Raw genomic sequence first — 27,306 nt, 5'->3', positions numbered from 1 at the left:
TTGTGAAGGTAACTTCTTAAGAATGACATGCCATAAATAATTGTAGAACTTTTTTTTAATTTTAAAATATTGTTTATGGATTTAGAAAAAAAATGGTGTACAACTTATTTTCGATACAGTCCTTAAATCCCAATAAATAACTGTGGAAGTACATCTCGAACATTATTTTAACATCCGGCTAACACTCGCTATAGAAGCGTAAAAAGCCTAGAAGAAGACATGTTACACCTGAGCTCCATAACAATGAGTCATTAATATAATAAATCAACACTTCAATAGGAAGTTTTAACATTATAAAAAAAAACTAATGGTAATGCACCCCAGAGTAAACCGACACGTTGCCACTTTTACGTGAATTTATCAAGTTGAAATGGTAGTGGAATTAGCTATGCTGATTGATCAAATCACGGAAAAAAATTCCGAGGACATTAAAAACATCATCGGGTCGTTTTGTCCTGGCGATGATTCTGAAAATATATTCTAATTAATCCGCCCGTGCACTTACGGTACCTATATATTGAAATGGTGTAAAACTTGGAAAACGCGTCAGAATAGCTAAATCAATTATTTGGTGCTTAGAAAGTAGGAGAAAATTGCCTTGGTGGTACGTATATAGTTCCCCTACGTAGGCGTGTATCACACTTCTCCTTATAATCCAAAGTTGTCAACCGTGAGCCTCAAATAACTGCAAAAGATATGCTTCGAAAATGGCCGTTTTTTCTTTTGATAAATTCTACTTTGAACCGTAATCGACACAGCAAATTGCATTCAATGTGTAGAACTACTCACGATTTTATCGGATGACGGCGGGCTTCATCCGTCAAGCGTTTGTCCAGCTTCGCCTCCGGAGTGTTGACACGCGGAGGAATCCGAAAGGTAGTATCCACCACAGTCATCGCAATCGGCGAAATATCGGGAGATCTCATATTCCTCATGGGTGAAAAGCTACGCTTTCGAGTGTTGGAACATTTTGCCTGTTTGTACGCCTCGAACGAGATATCCTGAGCATCCAGCGCTTCTGGGGAAAATACCGATATTTTAGGTGACGGTGCACAGGCGGACACCGATGCTGAAGCTGAAGAAGCTTAGGGTTAGTTCATCGTAATAAATGAATTGGAAATTATATCACATACCACGAGATTCATACATTCTTTTTGGGACGGAACACAGGCGGAACACAATAGAAGGAATTTGATAATCGCAACGAATTAAATAAAGTCTGAGGACGCCACAACACACTGATATTGCCTTCTTGTCGAAAAGAGATGCACAGGAAGAATGGAACAATAGGTAGTGTAAGCTGTCCGGTGGTCACTACCGATCACTTGCCATAATATTTGGCTATTGTACAATGCATAAAGCTCCGCGAACAATGCATCCGATTTTCCTACATCAAATTACCTATTGTGACTGACTGTCAGGGTTTTCGAAGTTAAACCTGTTTAACCCTTTTCTTCCCGAAAGGATCAAATTTTTCGTCATGGTATAAAAAAATCTTTAGTTTGTTTTGTCGGTATTCATGCTGGGATTATGTCAGAGATCTTTAAATACGACATGGTCCATGGTCTTCAAACCTGGGAATGCGATCTAAATGTTTAGAAAATTCTTACTCAAGTTTGAACTTATGGACACAGACAAACAGACATAACACATAACAATATTTGTAAAACATCGTCGCTAAAACAAAACCGCCATATGTTGAGTACACTGTAGTGGGCACTACGCGGTACAGATAGCGGTAGTGTGTAAACGTCAAACGCAAGGAAATTGACTATGCACGCCATAGGTGGCGGTACTACCAACTACCATACTTTTAAATTGTCCGTTAAATGCTTGTTCGATGAACAAGTTGCAAGTGTTATGTCTGTTTGTCTGTGTTATGGAGATTGCTGCGCACGCACTCGCTTCAGTAACAGTGGTTAATACAAAAACACACGACTTGAGCGTACTTTTCGTTCATTTACATCTAGACACTTATTTGCATAATCACGTGACGGTGCAATTAACGCCGATGTACAAGCGGTTGGTGTTTTCTTTCGATTGAAACACATTCGATTGGAGTGATTTGATTTTTTTACATCCTACGGCGAGTTATCGCCCAAACAAACACTTTATTTGCGAATTTTATTCTCTATGTTTTGTATCCTTTCCTTTCCTAATTCTACTAGGACCGATACCTTCTTTGGGGTCTGAGGTTTTCCACTTCATTCGACTTTTGTGTTTCTTTTTCGTCTTTCAAAGAGAAGACATTGCGATTTCACGCGGTGACTTATGTTTATGACTTTAAAGGGGATGGTAGTTTTTGTTTCTCCGGTAGTAGCATGCCAAATGCGCTTTTGTTGTTGTACTTAATATGTTTTTCGATGATGTATGTAAACCGCGCCGCCTACTGATCGGATCGCTTTACTTCTTGTGGGCAAAGTCTTCACCCTTCTGGATGTTCTTCTTCAGCTCTGGAATGGCCTTCTTCAGCAGTTCCTGTTCGTAAGCATTCAGCTTGGGCAGTCCAAGGTTCTTCTCAAGTCCGTTCTTGCCCAGGAGCAGGGGAGTGGAGAAGTACTTAGCTTCGGTAACATCCGAACGAACGTAAGCACATTCGATGACGTTCTTCTCGCCGTTCATGGCGCGGGCCAGAGCCAGTGCGAAACGTGCTCCAGCATAAGCCATCGACAGGGTAGCCGAACCGGCTCCTGCCTTGGCCTTGACGACTTCGGTACCAGCCTCCTGGATGCGTTCGGACAGAGCGGCGACCTTGTCCTGGGGGAAGCTAACCGACGGGGTGGCTTGCGACAGAACGGGGATGATTGTCACACCGGAATGGCCTCCGATGACTGGAACATTAACCTTTTGCGGGTCAACTCCGGCGGCTTCACCGATGAAGGTGTTGGCACGAACAATGTCCAGCGTGGAAACACCAAACACGCGCTTTACGTCCAGCACGCCAGCCTGCAATTAAACGGAAAAGATGAAGTGTTAAACAATTTATGTTGAAAATATCAAAAATGGTAATTGATCTAAACTGATAACTCCAAACTACCATTGAATAGCGCTTCAATAGGAATGACGATACAAAGTTCCAGTTGGGATGACATTAGCGACAATGTTAGAACTTGTTGCTAAAGGCCAGCTATTGGAATATTTGAATGGCAGCTCTGTGTTGATACCAGAACAATCAGGATATCGTTAAGGTCATTCTTGTGAAACAGCGTTGAATTTGGTGTGTAAGTGGAAAGACAATTTGAAGCGTTAAGATACGACTGTTGCTGGTTTTTTTGGATCTGAAACGCGCTTTTGAAACAATTTCTAGGTCCCTATTGTTAAGTATAATCAAGCGCTTTGGATTACGAGTCCTTCATATAAATGGTTTGAAAGCTATTTATCGGACAGAACTCAACTGACTGTTTTTAATGATTATATTTCTAGTCCCATGGGAAATAACCTTGGAGTGCCCCAGGGAAATGTATTAGGGTCCCTGTTTATTATGTATATTTATTACTTGCGACGTGAATTTCTGTTTATTTAAGCGGTGATGAGAAGTGCGCTGATCTATTGTCAGGGTTTTGAGATGTGCATTGCTTTTGTGCACGGAGTGACTTGAAAAAGAAAAGTGCAGAAAAGTGATATTTGGTTGTTGTGTGGTTGGAGTGGAGGGGAAAAAAAAATATGCGTGGAAGCATCGGGAATGCGCTCCCGGGTGAAGTGATTTGGTGAGAACGTTCCAGTTGAAGATTGTTGACAAGTGTATTTGTGGTAATGCAAATTATGGTTTAGATGACGCATGGCTTCAAACATTTTGTGTATCCAAATAAAACATATTACATACTAAATACGCACAGAGCATCGTCTGCTGACCATTGCCGCGGGTATATCGTGGGAGTCCCAGGTACCCGGTTCAAGCTTTAGTTGGCGGCGGTGGCTCTTCTTGACCTTCTACCCCCTGAGTAGTTAGTGTGAATAAGGGCGTCTATGTGATGTTTTGCTGTACCTGTTGTGGACATTTAGTGCATCCTGTTCCCTTGACTTGCTGAGGACACCCTGTCTTGCCTCAAAAGTTACCCTTTTTGAAGTACTAGTCTTCACAACATAAAGGGCACCATTACGGAGCATGAGATTTGATCAAGTTATTCGCAGTTCTACTTGTCCAACGCCCCCGGCTGGGTGAGGGATAGAGGATGACACACACACACACACATATATTTTCTAGGTAAAACACCATCACTGCATTTACTTACTTGTGTTCTTCGTAGCATTCAACAATTTCACGTAATCGAATACACAAAATGAATAAAAACTGGAGGTCAAATCTCTTGGTGAACAAAATAAAACACCAAGAAAATCACTCCGACTCCACTTCTTTGCTAGGGAACGTAAAAGAATCATTGAACAAGCGTTGCCAGATGTATTACGTCTAGCAGTCAACATAAGTTTATTAAAACATGCAAATACTAAGTTTCAACCAATAACATAGATGAGTGGATGATTTTAATAGAGAATGAATATCAAACACTGAATAAATAAAACTAAAAGGACCTTTTTTGGAACATAAACGTTAAAAAAACATTGAATTAAACACAAAAAGGGAAGATGGCAGCATTGCATGTAGCCTGTTATTGGCTTTCCCGCTCAGGGGTGTAAACAAAATGCCGTACAGCGTTGTCTGGCAGTGTGAATGTTTTGTCTACGACATTCTTATACGCTTGCATGTGTGATGTCAATTTGCTGTTGTATTGAAAATTAAAAGAATAAAAGAGATGGTAGATTTTGCTCACCATACCAGTTGATATTTATGATTCATTGACTGTTTTGGCACGCCGACGCACACTACCAACGAATTTTACCAATACTTTTAGAAAGTGATGATTTAGGAATACAAGAAGAAGAAGCAAAAGCAAATCGAGTGATGGTTAGTTGCCTCTTGAAGCGGCCTAGAATTGCTTTGAAAACAACAAATTGGCAAAAAAAATCTTCTCACCAGTCTGAAAATGACAACGCTCATAATAATCAAGAAACGATCCAATAGCCCTAAATACGCCAAAAATGTTCCAAATAATTCAAAATGGCCTAGAATTTCCAAACTGGATGTAGGGGAAATGTCTCTAATGTTGGCCTATGGATCTAAGATTGGGCCCATCGCTAAAAGTCTGCTATTTATCAATTTTATCTAGATGAACGCGTCATTGGGACGGTACTAATGGATATTTTTGGTCGCTATTGAAAATATAGTCGATTGCTAAAATCATGTATGAGCCCAAATTAGGGACATATAGGCCGACATTACCTACATTTCCAATGCCAAAATGGCCTTTAAATTGATTATTCCAGCTCAGATCAGATAAATTCTGCATTCAATTTTAAAAACCTATGTTCAAGTTATTATATATATTTCTGCGACCCACCTGAGGGCAGCCCGTGACCCACCGGTGGGTCGTGACCTATATATTGAGAAACGCTGCTTTAGAGGGAGCATTTTCTGTGTCTGGAAAATGTGTGGCTAAAATTCGATCTCGCATGTGACGATACGTTGAAGGTAAAAAGGTAACTGCATATATTGTTTTAGGAAATTCTCTCATGATTTCGCTACCCGTGTTTTCTTAGTTAGAGGAGCGTAGGAATGGGCATTAGACTGACGAAAAAATAATTTCGTTCCACTGTGCTCAAATGGTTCCAAATTGGGTCCTGATTAGCCTCTCAAAATTTGAACTCATTTTGTACGAGACTGACTTGGCGCAAACCAATTGAAATTTATATGGGAATTATAGCACTATGGAATATCCAAACTTTTTGTTCATAGTCTTCTAGCCATTTTCCATAGGGTACTGTCGAAAAGTTCTATATCTATTATTAAGAGAAATATTCTCAGCTTCAACTTCTCAGAAGATCATTTTTCACCGAATCGTTAATTTAATTAGTTATTAATTATTTAAGAGACTGATAATTTTACGGCATGATCAAGCAACTGTTTTGCGGGCAACACTGTATTGTGCAGTTTGACGTAGTAGCAATGATTTTTGTGTTCTATTATACGCGCCAGAAACACCAATGTTGCCTGCTGAACAGGTAAGTGAGTATAAACATAAGACATCAGTTACTTGAATTATTAATAACTTTTGTTTCTTTTATTGTATTGAAAAGTGGTGTTCAACAAAGTTGTAGTTTAGAAGCAGAACTATCATCTTTTTAAACAGCGAAATATGGTGAATTGTTCGATAGATTTGGAAAAAATGCTTTTCTAATAGTAATTTCCATATAAACTCCGAATTGTTTGTACCAAGTCAGTTTCTTACTAAATGAGTTCAAATATTTTGGAGGCTAATCCGGACCCAGTTTGGAGCCATTCGATCACTGTGGAGCAAAAGTTTCAAAATTTGCATCAGTCTAATGGGCAAACTTATTACGGACGAACTGCAGTGCACACTTACTGAGCCTTTTTCGTTAGTTTTGGAGAGCATTTGTGCTTTTAAAAATGATCTAAAACATTACTCTTATAGGAGATATGGCTCTAATGTTGGCCTATGGATCTAAGATTGGGCGCATCGCTAAAAAACTGCTATCTATAAATTGTATTTAGATGAACGCGTCATTGGGACGGTACTAATGGGTATTTTTGGTCGATATTGAAAATTTACTCGATTGTTGAATTTATATATGGGCCCAAATTAGGGACATTTAGGTCGACATGACATCCATTTCACCTACGTTGAATACGGAAGAATGTATTTTTCAACTCATAGTTTTGGTACCATCGTCTGGATACGAAATTTAATAATTTATTGTCTTTTTCCAAATTTGTTCCCCCAATATTGATTTTTCTTAAATGCGTTGGAACTGATAATTTACTGGTATTACTAGTAGGGGAAAGTGGTTAACAGTGAGACAGTGTTTGTTCAACAATTAAAAAAAAAAACGATGAAAGCTACGATCTTGACTCCATTCAAAAAAGATTTCTGTGTAAGTGAATCTGTTTCTCCATTATTGAAAAAAAGAAGCGTTTCACACAGCAATTGAGTATTCTATATTTGTGCATGAAAGCCATCCCGCCGACTGTGGCTGCGAAAATGTCTTTGACTACTAGAATGCTAATTATGACAATATTAATAATAAATTTAGTAGAACAAACATTTGAACAAAATTTTGCTTGTGCAGTAGACGTCTTTTATAAAATTTGATTGAAAACAATACAAGAGGAAATTCCGTTTAGACGAAGACGACGTATTTATCGCTCAAAAAATCCTGTTTGGTTCAATAAGCAAATCATTAATTTTAAATATCTGAAGCAAAAGGCTCACAAAATATATACAAAAATGCAATAATCAGGGTCTGCAGCTGAAAATTAAATTAAATCATGTCCAAAAAACTTCTTCACTTCCGTTAAAACTAAAATTCGTGCAACTTTCCATCAAAAATGTATGTGAACGAAAAAGTTGGCAATAATTCAGAAAATGTACGAAATCTTTTTTGCCAAATTTTCTCAAGAGACGTACTCCATTTTCTTGGATAATACTTTCCTGACTTTTCGAGCAATATTGGTGTTAGTAACATTTATGTTTAAGATATTTTGACAGGTCTAAGAGATTTGGACGCCACTAAAGGCTGGTAATGACCAGAGGTAATCCCGCCAGCTTTCATGAAAAATGTATCCACAGAACTCACAACCCCTGGCTGTTCAATAAATCACTTGTCTCCGGTACATTCCCGCAGAAATTAAAAAAAAAATCGTTGTTAATACCCATATATCCGGTAAAAAATCTGATATCCGAAATTATCGTGGGATTGCCATCATCTCGTGCATTTTTAAACTTTTCGAATCAATCACAAACAAAATTATCTTCAGTCAAATAAAACATGGAATAACAAATGCACAACACGGCTTTTTAAAGGTCGTTCAACCACAACAAACCTCCTGGAATTTATTGATTACTCATTAACTGCTATGGACAAAGGAAACCAAATAGAAGCTCTTCATACTGACTTCAGTAAAGTGTTCGATATACTTGACATTCCAATGTTGATTTTTAAATTAGAAAAAAAAATGGAAATTGAGATGAAACTCCTTACCTGGATTAAGTCATATTTAACGGACCGTCAGCAAATTGGGAGATTCAGAGAGCATGAGCATGAGCATTGACGTCCATACATTTCAGTAGTTGCTACTCCGTGATTGACCAGATTTAACGAAATTTGCACAAAGAACCATATGAATGGGGCTTGAGACTAGCAATCCATTCTCAGTGTACACAATCCAGAGTATCCGTATTTTGAGGTCAATAACGGCGCCGGCCACGTCCTTACGGTCATCGGGGAGGGAAAGGACTGTTATTTCAACAACCGTTGTTACTAGAGACCGAGTATACCTCTGCATCTCCACGGTTGTCACGGGAAGGAAGTTTTTGTTAGTGGGAAGGGTAAGTTAGATCTGGATTCACATTGGGAAGTGACGCGATCGTTTAAAGCCTGTTAAGCAAATGACGCGACCCTATCAACTCAGTAATGTAAAGGAGCTTGGGTTCTAACCCACGATCTTTAGCTCAGTAAGCAAAAACGGTCGCTCTAAGGCCACCGTGCCCCTTACATCACAACAAGCCACGACCGACGGTCGTTCATTATCGGTTACAAGAAGCTATTACAATGAAATGAAATCCTCCAAAGTAGTTAACAATGTCTTCCGAACTGGATCAGGCGTACGTCACATTGGTCTAAATATACTTATTGCTTTTCTGAATCTTTCCTTCAATTTCTATTATTAACAATTTTCTACAATAGTGGCTTGGATGATAGATCAACTCAGTAATGTAGTGAGGCTTGAGTTTAAGCCCATGATCTTCTACTCATTAAGCAAAAACGGTTGATCTATAGCCACCGTGCCCCTTATATTATCACAATATACAAAAAGCTATTCAAATGGAGTGACGTCTCCGATTTCAGCCAACAATGCCTTCCAAACTGGATCACGCATACACCATTTCCGCAGTTCACGGTTTAAACAATTCAACTTTTGGTTATCAACTGCACTTTATGCTCTTGGGAACCAACGATGGCGGTTTATTGTTGTGGGAGAGCATGATATTCTGCTCATTAAGCAAAACCGATCCCTCTAGGGTTATCGAGCAACTAGAAACCACAACACTCCACGGCAAAATATGATTAAGTTTTCACTTGGCATGTAATGAACAACAGAAATATGCGATAGCTCATATAGTTTCAGCGGCTGATAGTTAATTTTAAATATACTAACGGTACTGCCTACGGTGACTACAACGGCGATTACGACAGCGACTACATACTACGACGGCGAATACGACGGCGCCTACGACGACGATAACAGCGAATTTGTAACTTACTATTTATCTAGGATAAAACACCTTTGCCCGGCACCTTCACTTGAGCTTCATGTCTGCTATCTGTCACTGTTGGCAAAAATATCTAATAGCAATTACCTTTGTTGTAATACTTCCTTCAACGAAAACAAATTTTCTTGCGTATCTAGCGAGGCATCCTTCAGCTTGCTCATAATCTCCGACACTGGCGAGAGACCAGCATACGAGCACTTTTGCAAGCCGTAAACTTGCTGATTCACGGCAACGTCACCCACCGAATTACCACTAAAACTCGCGACGGACACATTATCAGCACTTTCCCCGGCTAATTTGCCAACCGGGCCGTGTTCAAACTCGCACACGGTGACGAGACTCTCAATAGAACTACACGCCGAAAGCGAGACATCCGAACACGGTCAACCGGCCTCCCGGGAGGCAATGAAAATCACAAGCACACTTACAAGCCACTGGTTACAAAAAACACATCCGTGCAAATAAACGTTACTCTCGCGAAAGCAAACCCGTCGTCATCGAACGGCAAAAAACAGAACTCGGTAAGCAATTTTGTGATACGGAATTTCCACTGAAAATCAACCGGGAATGCACGAACTTCACCACACCCAACTGCGAAACACGTTCAGAAGCACTTTTGGTACACTTTCGATATCAATTTCTGACGAAAACACTTATTTTTTTGCAAAAATAGTTGCCAGCGAACCAACATCAACACCGACCGTGCCGAGCTCTTTCACTCACCTTACAGCGCGTAAATAAACTGAAATTAAAATTATCATTCGCGATGCCACAAATTTCTGGTTCCGGAGAAAAAAATCAAACAGCCCGTCAGCAAATTTTAAGGTTCAGCGAGAAAAAATCTAATCCAATTCCAGTCACGTCAGGAGTTCCCCGGGATTCGTATTTGGGACCTCTTCTTTTCATTTTTTACGTATCTCTCTTATTTTGAAAAATCTCAGAGTGCTGATGACATGTAACTATTTTTAGAGATAAGAAATCATGATGAAATGAATACGTTTCAGAATGAAGTTCTCTATTCGGCCTTTTGTCCATTCGGTCATTTATCCATTCAACCTTTTGTCCATTCGCATTTTGTCCCCCCTTCGACTCTTTGTCTACCCGAGCTGTTGTACCTTCGACCTTTTGTCCTTAAGACATTATGTCATTCGACGTTTTGTCATTCGATCTTTTGTCATCCGACGTTATGTCATACAATCCAATTTTTGGGGAATTTCAGCAATTGAGCAGTTCCACGTCAAATGACGAATCGGAAAACTCTAACTTCTCAAATTTGCATGATACTTTGCATAATTGTTTGTTAAGGGGCAATGATCCACATTTTTGCTAAAATTCGGTCATCTAGGATCTAGTAAAAATACCACGGGCTTGCACTTCTGATCTAAATGACGTCTGATGCCGTTTTAGTTTGATGAACCAGGTTCAAATCTGGGTTAGTTTCTTCAAAATATCACTCTCGCGGTGAACTGGGTGTACTGAAATGTTGTGTACATGTGCATGTGTGACTTGAAATAGAAAAGTCAAAAAGGCAATGACAGCTAGCTGCCAAGCGATTGCTCAACAGCAGTTTTCAGCTTAAATATACACTGGGAATTTCCTTGTTCACTGCTGATTGTGACCGCTGCCATTTTCTATTTTCCAAAATTTATTTGAACGTACGCAAATTACGAACTAATTTATGACCATGAAGGAGACGTAATCGAACAGCATAATTACATATGATTGAGGAAAGTGGACAATAAGTAGCAGAATCACTATTGAAATTGCATATTTCATCATTGCTCAAAATTGTATGCAGTTTAACAAAACCGCGTTTGTCTCGTACCACATTTAAAAATTGGTAAGACTTGCGGTGATTCGGGATATTCATAGAACCATTTTCTGGCCACCCAGTAACAGAATCAGTCTGATGATTGCATGCTATAGCTATGCTCAAGATTCTATGCAATTAATAAAAAAAATCGTGTATTTCTAGGACGACTTTCAGTAATGGACAGTTTACCCGGTGGTTCTGGATATCTGGGAATCCTTTTTCCGACCACTCAGTAACAGAATCGGTATGAGGATTGCATATTTCATCCATGCTCAATATTCTATACAAATTACAAAAAAAAACATTAATCTCTATAGTTGAAGATGCTAATTTCAAATAACAGACTGTAGTGGTAATTTTTATACCATAGATGGAGTAGATGAAAGTATAAAGTTGATAGTTCCGTTAGAGTACGGCAATGTGAAAATTGCATATTGATAGTAGAATAGCGAGCTAGGACAACTTATAAGGAAGGTACAAATCGGTTTTTTCATCTCTCTTTACCAAACTCCCAAGAGATGAAAACCGACCGCTCAAGTACCAACGATGTGTTTGAAACAGTTCTACCGATTTTTTACCGCACTTCAGTTGTTATTTGAAGGAAGGCATACAGCCGTAGGTTTGGAAATTGCAACTATTGTTTATTAATCTCTAGGCTGTCTTTCAAGAATTGACCATTCACCGGGAGTTTTCCGGGAATCTTCAGACCATAAGCCTCTGAATATTTTTCTCGGTCCAACTGGCCAACTACAAGTCCAATCGATTCCCTATTTGTTTCGCTGAAATATTTTTCAATATTTTCAGACTGGCTGATTCTTTGTTGTTTACCTTTTTGACATTTCACCATAATAATTTCACCATTGAATGTATGCGTGAAACTGATGAACATTGAAAAAAATTCGAGTTCGAACCTAGTCGTTCTTCAGGTTGCTTGGTGGCGAACCTAGGTTGGTAACTGGCGTTCAAACTATCAGTTTGATAGCTCTTATGTTGCAACCCGGGTGAGGGTTCGCTTCAAACTAAAACGGCATGAGACAAAGTGGTAGAGAAAAATAATGTTTTATTAATTGCAAGTGAAAATTAAAAAAAAAAACTAGATATTTGTAAATGCCCTTGTTTGAATAGTATTATTTTTTTTAGTTTTAAAAAAAGTTCATGAACATTTTTTTTATGTTTAAAGTTATGGACATTTAAAATATTATAAAAAAATCGGGTATAGCAAGAACTCTTGGTCATTTTGTTTTTATTTTTGAACGTTTTTTTTCATATAATTTATACTCAGAAAACAATGTTTGAAAACAATTAAAATCAATTAAAACAGTTAATGAACTAACAAATTAGCCGAAAATTCTTGGTCAAAGAATTTTGACAGTTTTCAAGCGTCCATGTTTTTGAACATTACAAATGTTTGCATTTTTTGAAAGCTTTTGCATTGAAAAACAAATTTCGAAAATAATGTCATTTTTAGATAGGGTAAATGGATCTAATGTCGGCCTAAATGCCACTTATTTGAGTCTAGACATAAATTCAGCAATCGACTAAATTTTCAATATCAACCAAAAATATCCATTAGTACCGTCCCAATGACGCGTTCATCTAGATAAAATTGATAAATAGCTGATTTTTAGCGATGGGCCCAATCTTAGATCGATAGGCCAACATTAGAACCGATTTCACTTAAAAAAAAATAAAATAAAATACATTATTTTTCGCTAGAACTTTGCCTCCGACGTCATTTGATCAGAAATGTCGTTTCCGCGCTAATTTGGAAATTTTACTAGATCCAAAATGGCTGAATTTTTGCAAAAATGTGAATCATTGCCATAACAAGCAATTACGTAAAGTTTCATACAAACCGGAGAAGGTCGATTCAGAAAATCGATTTTTTTTTGCTTTAATGCCTGGAACTGCTCAATTGTAGATATTTTTAGAAATATGTAATACTACCCAAGTAACAATTCTGCAATCATTTGGCATCCACTCTGATTTATGATGGTTTTATAATGGCAATGAATAAGCCATTTAGTTTAAATACAGCATTTCACAGTGTAAAACGTTCCTGCTTAGTAGTTCACCTTTTCGCTGTTTTAAAAACCTTTTACAGTCTGGCGAGCAGTCAAAAACTGTCTTGTTTTAAAATTAAATTTAAAGTAGTTCTCAATCCCACCATAAAACTGTTCTAAAAATCAATCATAAACTTCATAAGCAATTTTTATTAATGTCTCTATAAACTTGTTCTATCATTATAAAAGCAATCATGAAACCATTCGGTTTTAAATGAGAGTCAAATGCATATATTGTTGCCTTTTCGGCTTTCAAAAGTGTATCATAACAAATCGAACTTTAAGGATGGATCCTCATAGTGAAAAAAAAAACAAAATTTATGACAAGCATATCTCGAAGGATAAACGTAGTTGGAGGAACAATTCAAGCGATGCTAACGACCAAAGGGAAGTTGAATTTAGTAAAATTTAGTTCTTTAGGAGAACCAGCACGTCCGGCGGATCGGGTACCATCAACGACTGAGCATCTGGTGGAGAAGAGTGAAGTGAGTGTGGTTCTCAAATTCATAAAACATTGTCAAAACAGTCTGAAAACAGACCAGCCGAATAGATGAAGATCGGAATAACTCGCGTCAGTACCGACAGCAAACCACTGAAACTGTCAGTTAGAGGACACTAGTTGGTTTCCGATCCATAGCTGCGATTTTATTCGGTGAAAGGGTCATCACTTGGAAAAAAAATTCATTCAACCGTACATTCCTGCATCGTTCCAGAACCATCCGGAAAAAGGGGATCTTTTCGGGAATGATCGAGGTTACAGCTGTGCGAAATGTGAAATGTTGTGAACACTTTCTGAGTAACTGCTTCCAAGCCATCGGGAGAGAATCGCCTGGAAGAACGCTGAATCGCTCAGCGCAACTATCGAAAGATAAACAAACTTTGACGTTTAACATTTTGTAGGCAACATTGCCGCCATAAATGCTGTCATAAATCTGAACGGGTTAGGATCAAGCAAAATGGCTTAAGATAAATACAATTAAGTCTACAAGTTTTTCTCATAAAAGCCATTTCAAAACCTCATGAATTTGTTAAGGATTTCTTGAAAGCAAAATAACTTTTTACAAATGGCCCATGAAAATCAACTTTTATGCCTCCGCCATATTACAATTATTTTATTTGTTTTTTACAATCTTCGATTTTCAATCTATATTTCCTTGCATATAACTTTATTTAAGTTAATTTAGCAATGAGAAAATATTTAGAATGCAACAATCATGAGAAATAAAAATCTCGGCTAAGCTTAATGATCGATCTGAAGAATATATTTTTTTTTTCTTAATGTTAAATAATTAGTAAAATCGATGTTTTCCGTGGGCGAACTCAAGTTTTTCGATGTTTTCACGTACATTTCATATCAAATTTTATATGGCATCTAAAGCTAGGCCACTTCATGCGAACTATTTAACAATTTTGAAAATTCGGCATGATTTTTATACGATCAGTTTTTATTTTAATTATTTTGATAAGATCGGATGGTATTTATGAATCCTTTTTTATCTTGATTGTTGTTTTTCTAGTGAACTTAGCAAGCAGCTAGGGTAAATGGCTCAGATAATGGTTTTAATTGTTGCCAAATAGCTTTTATTGTAGCTTAAATAAGGTTTTGAAATGAATATCAATGCGTTTATCGCACGCTATGTCTGAAGGCACTTTTTTTGCAACATTCATGTACCTCATATTTTTCTTCACAAGATGTTTGCATTGATCCTAACAATCAAATCTGTGATGGTTTTAAAATACTTCATCTTGGGTTTTTAGAGAAAAGTGTTTTGAAGTATACTTAGTCGTTTACAAAGGTGTATACGAACTATTGATGATACAAAACTGTTACGGATCGAAACAAATTCAGCTGAAAATGATTCAAAATGGGACTAAAGTTGTCAAACTACTGGTAAAGTAAGATCCCCTTTTCGGTACCGTAAGATATCGTAGCGTTGTCATGATCTCATAATGTTTAAATTAATAAAATAATTAAACAATTGTGTAGTCTCTGCATTTACTATTATTCAGCAATTCCATTGCAAAACAATATAGTGGTTCTCAGAATTTATTTAAACATTGTAATGTTATTCCTTATCGCAAAATATTTTTATTTTATTTTGTGTCATCAGAGTGACCATTTCAACGTTAGAGTAGTCCAAAAAATCGTTTATTTCTTATTTTATTTTTTGAATGCCTCTTTTAAAAATTTATAACGTTTGAACTATTGGGCTGATTTCAAAGATCAAAATATTGAAAAACATTGATCCTGGTTCTTTCTTCCAAATTTGTGAACCTCAATTTTCATAAACTGCTCCCTTTTCTATGCCGGTAAACGGCAATGTAACATGCGTGAGTCGTATTCACGATATTTTTTAGGTGGCGAACCTCGATAACATTTCATAAGGGAAGCGTAAAAGAGAAAGAGATATCACAAGAATTTATTTCTACTATACCTATTTTCTAAGACATAGAGTAGAGTTGTTCACATACCATCCTAAAGTTTGCCAAAATTTCTTCACGTTTAAAGAACTTTTTGCAGAGCATCATTGATATTATAGAAGTTAAATTCAAATTCAAAGCCCTGTTGTTCCTTGATTTTCTTGAACTTCGATGAAATTCTTCGAACTTCTTGATGTTCTTTGACCGTCTCTGAGTTTGGCTTTTTTTTCCTGAAATTCTCAGATATTTCTTAAAGTTCACAGTACTTTACTAATGTCATTAAATTTTCCCTGTTGTTCACATACCATCCTAAACTTTGCCAAAATTTCTTCACGTTTAAACAACTTTTTGCAGAGCATCATTGAAATTCATATAATGTTTCTATAGGTCACAGAACTCTCTTGAAGTTCGTAGAACTTACCAGAACGACATTGAACTCGCCAGAAGCTCACAGAACGTTCCTGAAGTCGGCAGAATGTTCCTGAAGTTTATGAAGCTTCTCTGAAGCTCGAAGCAAATCTATAAAGTTTTAATAATTTTCCTGAATTTTGTAGAACTCTACACCCTGAACTTATCTGAAAGTTGTTGAATCGCTCTGCGTTTTTGAAGGAAATTATTTAAAGTTTGCAGTACTTTCCTAAAATTCACTACAGTTCCCTATAGTTCACAGAATTTCCTAGAAGGTCGCTGAACCTTCCTGAAAATGTCCATGGACAAAATATGGGAACTGCAGTGAAGTTCTAGCAACTCTGTAGTAATTCAAAGTGAGGGCTATCAAACTCACTGGGCAAGAGTAACTAACCTCATGTAAGTTTCATTCCGGTATTATCGGCATTATCAGTTGAAAGAATTTCAAAAAAATATAGTCATGGTTGCCAGAATTTATTTTCGATCTCGCCGTTGAGTCAAACATATCTATTTATTTTTAAAAATCCAAGCAAATTTTCCGCCCCTTAGGATGATTCAGTGGTAAATGCCACCTTCGCCAGCTGCTGAGTACAAGACACAAAACTTTCGGATACCTACTATCTCCTTTATTTAACTCCGGTAAAAATCTTTCAACGATCGTCGCTACTAAAGTGCTCTCTATTTTCTTCATGAGATTTTTTTTAATTTTTCTAGATTTTCTACACGATACATCCATAAAAACACTCGAAATAGGACGAAAATCAATGCCTACTATGATTACGTGGCTGTCTCGGACTGTCCTGCTCGCTTCTTTCTCTTTTACTATCATGAGGGAAGAGAAATTAAACAAGATATTGTGCTACGAACAAATATTAATTGATTTATCACAAAGTTGACAAAATCAATATGGATCTTACTTGAGAGTTCTTTAACGCCATTTGGATTAATGCAATCAACTTTTGAACCTTATTTGACTGCATTTGTTAATTTGACTGCATTAGTCCGTATACGCCTTCACAATCGGCTTTGTAAACTTCAAAACACTTGTCCTCAAAAAAAAACCCTAGATGAAATATTTTAAAACCATCACAGATTTGATTGTTAGAATCAATAATCCTGTGAAGAAAAATCTGAGGTACATGAATGTTATAAAAAAGTGCCTTCAGACATAGCGTGTATCGTACAACCATTTTGCAGTAAATCAATCTTGAAGAGCTTCGAAAATATACCCTTCAGAACCTTCTCCAGAGTGGGCCAACTAGACAGATTCTAGCATCAATGAGGTTTTGGTGGATGAATCAATGGCAACGTTGTTTCATAGTAGCTTTGTAGTATTTCATAAAACTTAAAATGTTACTTGGGTAACTATATAACTACATGGTAAACACTCAATGAGCACAAGCTAAGAGGAGGCATACGTTTCAGCAGAAACGCAATTAACCAGGGCGAAGAAATTATATACGGCAAATGGCTCTAATGTTGGCCTATGGATCTAAGATTGGGTCCATTGCTAAATATCTGAGTCTTTATCAATTTTATCTAGATGAACGCGTCATTGCGACGGTACTAATGGATATTTTTGATCGCTCGTCGATTGCTGAATTTATGTATGGACCCAAATTAGTGGCATATAGGCCGACATTACATCCATTTTCCCTACATATTTCATTTTCATAAGCATTATTTAGTGATTCAGCTCCCACCGCTCCATAATTTTAAAACTCAATGATAGAAAAATTGTTTAGAAGTACACACCCTCAAAACCTCGTTATCGCATAGATTTCGCCAATTGCTATGAAATATAATCTACCTGTCGTGGTCGACCAGAATCCTCCTAATCCACCCACCAACACTCACACGTGAGCAATTCCAGGACAAATAGCAAAAAAACGATGAATTTTTGACTCGACCTTCTCCGATTTGCATGAAATTTTGCATAACTGTTTGTTATGGGCAATAACTGCCGTTGTACTGACGTAATTTTGATTAGAAGAGACGTTTTCGTGCTACGATTTATTAAAAAAAAAAATCGAAAACCACATTTTGAAAAAAAGCAAGATTCAAAATGGCCGAATTTTAGCACAACTGTGGATGATTACCCATATCAAACAATTATGCTAAGTTTCATGCAAATCGAAGAAGGTTGAGTCTGATCGATTCGTCATTTGGCGTGGAACTGCTCACGTTGGAAAATCTTCCACACACCGGATACCGTCTCGCATGCCAGATATGAAGGTATTTGTCGTCGTCGTCGTCGTCGGCCGTCTGCATGACCCAGTCTCTAGGACGCCGGCTTACGTGTAATCCGATAAGTGTGTACCTATAACCTAGGAGAGACTGCAGCAATATTGTGAAACGTTTTTCCGTTTTCCCACTGCTGCTGCCGCTTTAGGTGCTTTTTCAGGTGCAGGCTTTCGGTTATCCCCATTCCGCTGGAACCCGTGATCAAGGGGCGTTGGTCCTTGAGTGATTTGTCACCGTACAGAGGAAGGACTGTATCGAAAAGTAACTTCACACATTTGACACGTTGTTTCGCGACAATCACTTTGTATTTTTGAGGCATATAAGCACACCATGTTGTTTGCTTACGTGTCAACAATTTAAGAACAGTGGATGTAAGTACAGTGGATGTAAGTACAGTGGATGTAAGTACAGTGGATGTACAGTGGATGTAATGTCGGCCTAAATGCTCCTAATTTGGGCCCACACATAAATTCAGCAATCGACTAAATTTTCAATACCGACCAAAAATATCCATTAGTACCGTCCCAATAACGAGTTCATCTAGATAAAATTGATAAATAGCAGATTTTTAGCGATGGGCCCAATCTTAGATCCATAAACCAACATTAGAGCCATTTCCCCTATATCAATAATAAATTAATGAAAACAAGTTTGGTCTGGTATTTTTTTCACCTGCTTATAGCCTGATTTATTTCCCAGAGGGTTTCTAAAACCAACATTTCGATTGATGGTCAAAATCCTGTTGTCATCAATCCATTGAACTGTCCGTAATTACGACGAATTGAATGATACTAGAATACTGTCAAGTGAACTTTCAAAAGAGAACATTGGACGTTCCAAAACATGCCTTAGTTTACGTAAAATTAGTGAATGGTTTCCAGTCGTACACGAAGACCATTTTAATGAACTGTTCAGAATTTTCCGGAGGTTTTTAAATCAATAGTGTTGCCTTTATTCTATTGTTAGAAAGTTTGAAAATACTTTTCGATACAGTCCTTACAACGGAGGGCCCCTCGTTTGGTTGTCGTCGCCGTTTCGTGTTTGGCTTGGTTCGCCGGTATTCGGCATTTCTCTTTTGGGAGATCAGATTCCGGTGTGGAGTCCAGCTATTCAGCGCCAGTGCAGTTGTCGCCGCAAGGATTTATTTATTTAGCCGGTAGAAATATTGCATGATGCATGATATAATTTTACAATTTTTGTTGGTCACTTCCAGTTGGTCCGTAGGATCGTGTTCGCCAACAGTTCCGAGGAAGATTTGGGCTTATCGCAGCTAGTTTTTTACAGCTTGGAAGAATGCTTTATTGAGGGAGATAAAGCATTACAAGCTAGATGCATTCCACTTTTTTTTATTTAAGTGAATATTAAGCACAACGTGAAAAAAAAACATCGTAGTTCTCAGTGCAAAAAAGCGAAATAGAATCCCATTAATGTCCAATTTGTCATATTACAGCGAACATCAAAGTTTGTGTACAGCACCATCCAAGCAACACTCTAAATTCCAAATATTAATTACATTAATTGAAGCCTCCGTGAGCATAAATTTCACATCCTTCGTCCCATCGTATGGAGGGGGTCAGGATTAGGTCAAACCCCGTATGTGTGTACGGAGGGTTAATTTATTCAACCCTCAAACCGCACACCGCGTTGGGCAGCAGCCGTGCGATGCCATGATTGAGGAAAAGCTCTCACATTACATCGCGTGAGGTACACTTACTCTATAGAATAAAATCATAAAATCACCTAACCAAAGAACATGGGTGTCCCCGAGGAACAACATCACAAAGGGTAGCCAATATGGTGGTATGACGACGGTAATTTTTCAAATATGTCCAGCTCTCTCTCTCTGCCTCTCATACATATGTGCCGCCTATAGCCACTACTCGCAAAGAAAGGGGAGCATTTTTTTCGCTACTCCAAGTTGTTCATTGGCACGATCCGTGCTCGGATCGAAGGGCTTGTGAGCTTACACACACACACACACACACACACACATAGCAGAAGCTGATTTACTTAATAGCTATAAATTAGGTAACATGCACAGTTCTCGCATGCTGTCTAATTTACAGACTTTAGGCTCAAAATGTGAACTGTTAATGTTTATATTGATGCGTTCTTTTGGAAGCTTATTCTAGACGCTTGCCCGTTGCTCCCCTCCTGATTGAAAAAAAACATGGGCAGGACAGTAAATCTGAGTAGCTACCCAGTAAAGGAGCATTTTTCCTAGGTTTAATGTGATTCCTTGTAGAGTCCATGCACTTCCACTTTGAATTTTCAATTACACACATCTTGGAAATTAATGCCCCTATCACCTGAAATTGCTACAGTACAGCAAACGTGGAGTAATAGTTCGATTGTGGCACGTAGAAGCTGATATTTGTGCTCTTATAGCGGGAAGCTCCATCGAGGATAATACGCCAATCTCGAATTATCATCGATTTTGCTAAGCACCATGCCTTATTATCCTCAATTTTAAACGCCAAGTTCGACGTAATAGAGAAAATCTTGGATTTTCAAAAGAACTTAGCCAGAACAAAACTTCCTCTCACCGCTCTCCTATAAACATATGCACCAGCATCAAAATTCGATTCGCTGCAGCTATTCCGATCACAGCTACCAGAAGGAATTCGGAAAAGTTATACACATCTTATTCGGGAGGAAGCAGCAAATGATTGAAAATTTCGGAATTTCTCGCCAGAAAATATTAAGAATGTGTTGTCAGAAAATATTGGAATTTCCCATCGGCAGTTCTCTGTACTTATCGTCGGAATATCTCTGAACTTATCATCAGAAGTTCTCAGAACCTCTGTCGGCAGTTCTTTGAACTTCTCACCGGCAGTACCCTGAACTTTTCGTTGGAACTTCAGGGAATTTTAATGAAGTTCTGTGAATTTTTCATCTAAAGTTCTGTTTACTTCTTATCGGAAGTTCTGTGAACCTACCGTCGGATCTTCAAGGAATTTAAATTAAGTTCTGTGAACTTCTCTTTAGATCTCTGAACTTGTCGTCGGAAGTACTCTGAGTCTCTCGGCGGAAGTTCTCTACACTTTTCCATGGAACTTACAAGAAGTTCTCTGAACTTCTTGTCGGAAGTTCTCTGAACTTTTAACTTCTCGACGGAAATACTTTGAATTTCTCGTTGGAACTTCAGGGAACTTTAATGAAGTTCTGTGGATTTCAGGGAAATTGTGTGAAACTTCAGGGAAGTTTTGAGAAAATTATCTTCAAAAGTTCTGTGAACTTCTAATTGGAAGTTCTCTGAACCTCTCGTCGGAAGTTCGCTAATCTTTTCGCAGAAAATTTAAGGAAGTTCTGTGAGTTTCTTGGTGGAAGTTCTCTGAACCTCTCGTTGGAAGTTCTCTGAGCTTCTCGTCGAAAATTCTCTGAACTTCTCATCAGAAGTACTCTGATCTGCTCGTCGGAAGATCTCTGAACTACTCTGAACCTCTCGGCGGAAGTTTTCTAAACTTTTCGTCGGAACTTCAAGGAAGTTCTGTGAACATCTCGTCCGAAGATCCCTGAACTTCTCGTTGGAAGATCGCTGAACTTCTCGTCGGATTGTTAGTGATTGACTTGTCAGTGACTTCAGTTTGAGTGTTGTGGGCTGGTTGGCAAATCGCTGGGACTCGTTGAAGAGTACGCAAGAGAGGCACCACCTATCAAATGCAAGCCTGTTTGATTAATAAGACGGAGATGCTCTATAAATGACGGTAAATGACGGGACTTTGATGGTGCAGAAGATGCATCTAGGTCATTTATAGAGCATCTCCCTCTTATTAATAGAACAGTCCTGTATTGTCAGGTAACGCCTCTCCTGCGTACTCTTCAACGAGACCCAGCGATGTGCCGACCAGTCCAAAATACTCGCCCTCAAGTCCACGGAAAACACTAACAAGTCTGATGCTCGATTCCTCAGATTATGCTGACAATGAGAAGCGTGATCCTTGATAATCAATCAGAAGTACAGCATCTCCGAAATAATCTTCTTACACGATGTTACAACATCCACCTGCTTTAGAAATTTCTTGTTGCATCCTTCACCCAGCAACGTGTAACACATCGGCATGATCAAAGTTAATCACGACTGCTAATCACCCGAGATTTTTATCTCCCCTGGATAGCATAATCGTCCTGGGATGTACTGGATATGTTTTGTCGTAGGACTACGTCTGTGATTTCTATATGGGGGTACACTTTGTGAAAACCGAAAATGGAACATAACACAAAATTATGAAAGAATTTGAACGTTAATAACTCAGCTGCCCATCCGTTAAGTTTAAGACTTGATCATTTATCAAAATGTCATTGTTGAAAATTGCACGAATGTGCAACTGTTGCGATGATAATTAAAATTATCACCGATTGCCTGCGAAAAGCGATTTCCCTAACACAGATTTCAAAGTTGAATACCATCCGGTCTCTCCAAACGGTGTTTATTCAATCAGTGGTGGTGTTCTCCAGTACACAACGCAAGGCTCAACGCAAGCAGCTAGCTATCAAGGCTGCCTTGAACCGCTGATCGGATTCAGTACCAATCACCGTGTGTGGTGGTGTCCGGTCGTCGGCATCAGCAGCAGCAGCAGCAGAGCTTTCGGCGCGTGGCGTTGAACATTGTTCTCCAGTAGACAACGAAAGCCTGCCTGCAAGCAGCGAGCTGCTGCCCACATGAGCATCCATAGAAGGAGGAAGCAATTGCACCAATATTGATCGGAATCAGTAGCTCTTCGTGAGCCGCTGTGGGTCATCTATGTCAAGCGCGTCATATTAAAGAGTATAAACAGAGAGAATCCCGCTCAAATTCCTATTCCTACACAAAACACAAGCTCCTGCTGCAGTTAACAAATAAGAATTATTATATAAAACCACGTAGTCCTACGTCACCATTGCATACATCCCCTAAGGGCTGTCCCTTGTAGTTTTTTTTTTAATTGAACTGGCTTTGTTGAACAAGATAGAAGTAGCTATTCGAAGATGGCTTCCAACCTCGACGGCAGATCCTAAAGCAGCAATGAGATTACTTAGACCAACAATTAGCGGCGCCGGTGGTGTAGTGGTAAGCGTGATTACCTCTCACCCCAGCAGGCCTGGGTTCAATCCCAGTCGGCGTCGCCGGGATGTTTTGAGGCCTAACATCCCTGATCACGCCTTCCTTCGGAAGGGAAGTAAAGCCGTTGGTCCCCGGTTCATGAGTTTGATGGGTCGATATGTAGGGTCCAGGTGTGGGAGCTGCCTTCCTGGCGTCGGTAGCATTGGTGCTCAGCACGGAAAACAAGATCGACGGTAAACAAATCAAGGAAAAAAAAAATACCAACAATTGAAATAGGTGGAACAACCAAACGTAAGAAATGGCTTTAAACACAAATTTCTCAAGCACACCAGCATCGCAAAGAGCTAGCTGCATGACTGAATTGGCGTTGACGGCGACTCTGTAGCTCTTTACTCCTATGAGAAAATCCATAAGCAAATGTCAGACTGTGTGTGAAACATGGTGGACTTTGTACTATCGTTTCACTCCACGGAAAATTCCGATAAGAAACTGTCTATATTTGCTGGAAGAGAAAATTTTCGACGGTGCCGTCAACGCCAATACACTAGCACCTTGACATGAAGCGTGAGAGAATGGCTGCGTGCTTTCTAAGTTGTAGAAGCCATGGAAGCCAATGATCAGCTTATATGTCAAAAATCACAATTTTTCTTCATTCCATATAGTTGCAGAAAAAAATCAAGGCCTACTTAGATCAAATTTACGCAGTAATTAATTCGATGGATGTTCCAAATCTTTCGGCGGGTCATCTGGTGACCACTCGGAGCCAATGACCAGCTGATGTATGTATGTATGTAAGTAGCCACCATCCTAGCTTGCACACTTAGAAAAAATCACCGACTTCGGTAATTCATTTACCGAATTCTCAACAGCTGAACGGTCGGTAATGTTTTCGGTAATCGAGAACATTACCGAAAAATCTGTAAACTCGATCAGCAAAATTAGCTGTCAAATTTACCGAACGATTGGTAACGTTTACCGATGTGCATTGCTTGATTTGTAGTCGACTTTACCGGAGAACTGTAATTTTGAGGACGACATGCAAATCGAAAATTACCGAGAGATTTGTAATTTTTTAAAAAGGTAACCGACTCAACTGTAATTTTCTTTAATATTGTTTCAAGGTGGCGGTCACTGCAACCCATGCAAAAATTTAGCTGTTGTCGTGATCAATTAGTTAGTGTTGCAAATTGCACCACCAATGAACAAAACCAAGTTTTTGTCGGAATGATTCGGCGCTACACTGAAAACAAGGAAGCTTTGGAAGAATATTCCAAATGCTGTTTTCAGATCGTCGCCAACGGGAATGGAACTTGGACCGAAAGAAAAAAAAAAACAAGCAACAACATCGGCCATCTGTAATCGGTATTTATTTAGATAACGAAAATTAATTATTAACGGAAAATATCTACGATTCACTCATTTTGGTGTTGAATAACAGACTCCATAATTTCACCTTTTTATTTTTCACAAGCACGAACGCTTTTAAAGTCGATCGAAAATAACAATATGGTGGATTTGACGTTTACCTAGACCATTACCGAACTCAGTAATGGAACGCTTTGTTTACCGAAACTTCAGTAAAATATTTCACCGAAGTCAGTGATGAGGCTGATTTACAGACCTACCGGTAAAAATGTTAACCGTTTTCGGTAAATTAAAATGAAATTACCGAAATTCGGTCATTTCATTTACAGTTTTCAGCAATAAAGCGAGAAAATACCGAAACATCTGTAATTTTTAGCATTACCGATCTAAGACGGTAATTTTTTTTACCGAACTCAGGGTCTCTGTTTAAGTGTGTGGGTCTTGCCCTGCATGCGGCTCCACTCAACAGCAAGATCCAATTTCATCATCATTCTGAATTCAACATACTGCTGTATGAAGGGCCAAAAGGGATTGGACGGGCCCGTAAGCAGAGACACTTACGTGAAACCCGCGGGAATAAGAGAATCTCCTTCCAACAATACACACTAATCCAGGCCGCCATCGTTCGGTAAATTTTGAACTACAGAACTGTTCGGTAAAAGTTTAAAAATCAGTGAAAAATCCAATTATTAGCAAATTTATTCGGAACTTGTACAGAATTTGTTCGGTTTACCCCATTTATTGATGAAAAATAAAATTTATAAATTTTCTTGATTTCTCACGTGTAACGGTCATTTGAAAATTTTACCGACTTGTTCTGCTGTTCAAAAACCCGGTAAATTCCTACCGACTTCGGTGATCTGAATTAAGTGTGTATGATCCAACAAAACGAATAACGAAATTCGCAATACATGTTAAGCTTTCCACGGGATGGCTTGTTTAAGAAGAGCGCGTCAAATTCATTGCAACAGTTGAAGTGAAATGTAACTGTTGCAATATTGATGCACCCCTCGTAGAGATGAGCGCTTGTGCACTTGTATGTGTGAACTTGCAGGGGCAGAGTAGCAGAGAGAAAGAACAGTCCGACATTATCCTTTAGGTCTTTGTGAAGTGAAGTTTAATAAAGGAAGTTATAGAGTTCTCCAGATGCACAAAAGTGTGCGTGAGACCGCGCGCTACCTTTTTAAGTAGTTGTGATATCACGATACCTTTTTGGCTCTTCTTCTTCTTCATTTTTATATATGGATGTTGGATTTTAGTGTTCGTGAGATTGCGCTTGGAGATCTCTATTGACCGTAATATCTGGTCTTTTATTATGTTTATAACAGTAACTATCTAAAATGACAGTACACATTCCCTCCTAGACTCCGGTTAGCACTCCACTTCATTGTCCAGTTACAACTTCAATGATGCCCTGATGCTCCCTCCCGTCTCAGCATTTATTGTAATTCACATTATGAATTTATATATAATCATGTAATATATGATGTATATAAAATATGTAGTAAAATGAAAAATATAATAAAAAATAAAGATGTATTACAAAATACAAACAACCTAGATTATTGGGTCCTATACACACACTTTTTGTTTTAATTGCCATGAAATGACATAATGCATCATTGTATGTTTTGAAAATATAATACTAAAGTATTGAATCAATAGACCGAAAATCGATGTTTGGACATGAGACATTATATTTACACTACCGACCATAAGTTTAAGGAAACCTCTAAAAAACCATGCAAATATGTTTTGTTCAATGATCTCTCATTTTACGTTCAATTTTCGATCTCCAAAGGTTATTTGATTGGTATGAATGGTATAGCATAAGTGTTCTACTACTACTTTTATTTCAAAATTTGGCCAACCCAATTCTGAGAAAATCAGTCACGATTCTTCAGAGTAAATTTTGAAAAAAGTTTGTAACTTTGGGTGAACTTTTAGCACACAAGCGGTATCAACGTCACTCTGTCGTTTCTGATGCCGATCCTGTATCATCCTCCTCCACAACTGACGTCGAAAGAAAAACGAAAATCCGAAATAGATTTTGAATCTATTCCGGATCCTCCAGCCCCCCTCCTTGAACACCGAACGTAGAAGGAGGCCGGCATGAGGACCAGCGTTAGAAACGACAAAACGACGCTGATTTCACAAAGTTTCACTGGTTTTACTGAACTGAAACTTCCGGACACTCACCCCGACGGGTCCCCGCATCTCGGACCAGGACCCAACATCCACAGCTTACCCATAATCGCACCCGAAAAAGAGTAGGAACTTAGATGCCTTGTCTGCAGATCGTTTTTTCATCTCTTTGCAATCCATTTTTTTGCTTTATCCTGCTAATATAATTTAAAATTAGGTATGTTTCTTTCAAACATAAGAAGCATGTTTAAAATAAACATATTTATTTTTGTTCACATACTTGTCAAACCAAATATTTTTGTTTCAACGATAAATTTTTCTGCGTGCAGCCTTGAGCCAAGATGTTCTCAATAAAAAGTATCCCACATCAAATTGTATCACAAAAAAATAAACGCTGCAGAAAATTTCCCATTGGGTATTTTCTCTTGAAAATTTGGGTAGAAGTAGTTTAGAGTG

At 38.4% G+C, this 27,306-nt stretch overlaps 1 protein-coding gene across 1 annotated transcript; it reads right to left on the bottom strand.

Annotated features, from left to right (window-relative positions):
• Positions 1 to 2,066: 2,066 nt before the first annotated feature.
• Positions 2,067 to 26,922, bottom strand: LOC135708917 (malate dehydrogenase, mitochondrial-like). Its single transcript, XM_065231098.1, has 2 exons — positions 26,905 to 26,922; positions 2,067 to 2,946 (listed from the first exon to the last, which is right to left on the bottom strand). Exons 1-2 carry the CDS (start codon positions 26,920 to 26,922, stop codon positions 2,404 to 2,406), a joined length of 561 nt encoding a protein of 186 aa, XP_065087170.1. The 3' UTR covers positions 2,067 to 2,403.
• Between the last annotated feature and the right edge of the window lie 384 nt (positions 26,923 to 27,306).

This window comes from Ochlerotatus camptorhynchus, unplaced genomic scaffold (genome assembly GCF_037179485.1).
Source record: "Ochlerotatus camptorhynchus isolate MF236.1 unplaced genomic scaffold, CSIRO-AGI_Acam_v1.1 ptg000341l, whole genome shotgun sequence".
NCBI lineage: Eukaryota > Metazoa > Arthropoda > Insecta > Diptera > Culicidae > Ochlerotatus > Ochlerotatus camptorhynchus.
This window is presented reverse-complemented; position numbering and strand designations above follow the sequence as displayed.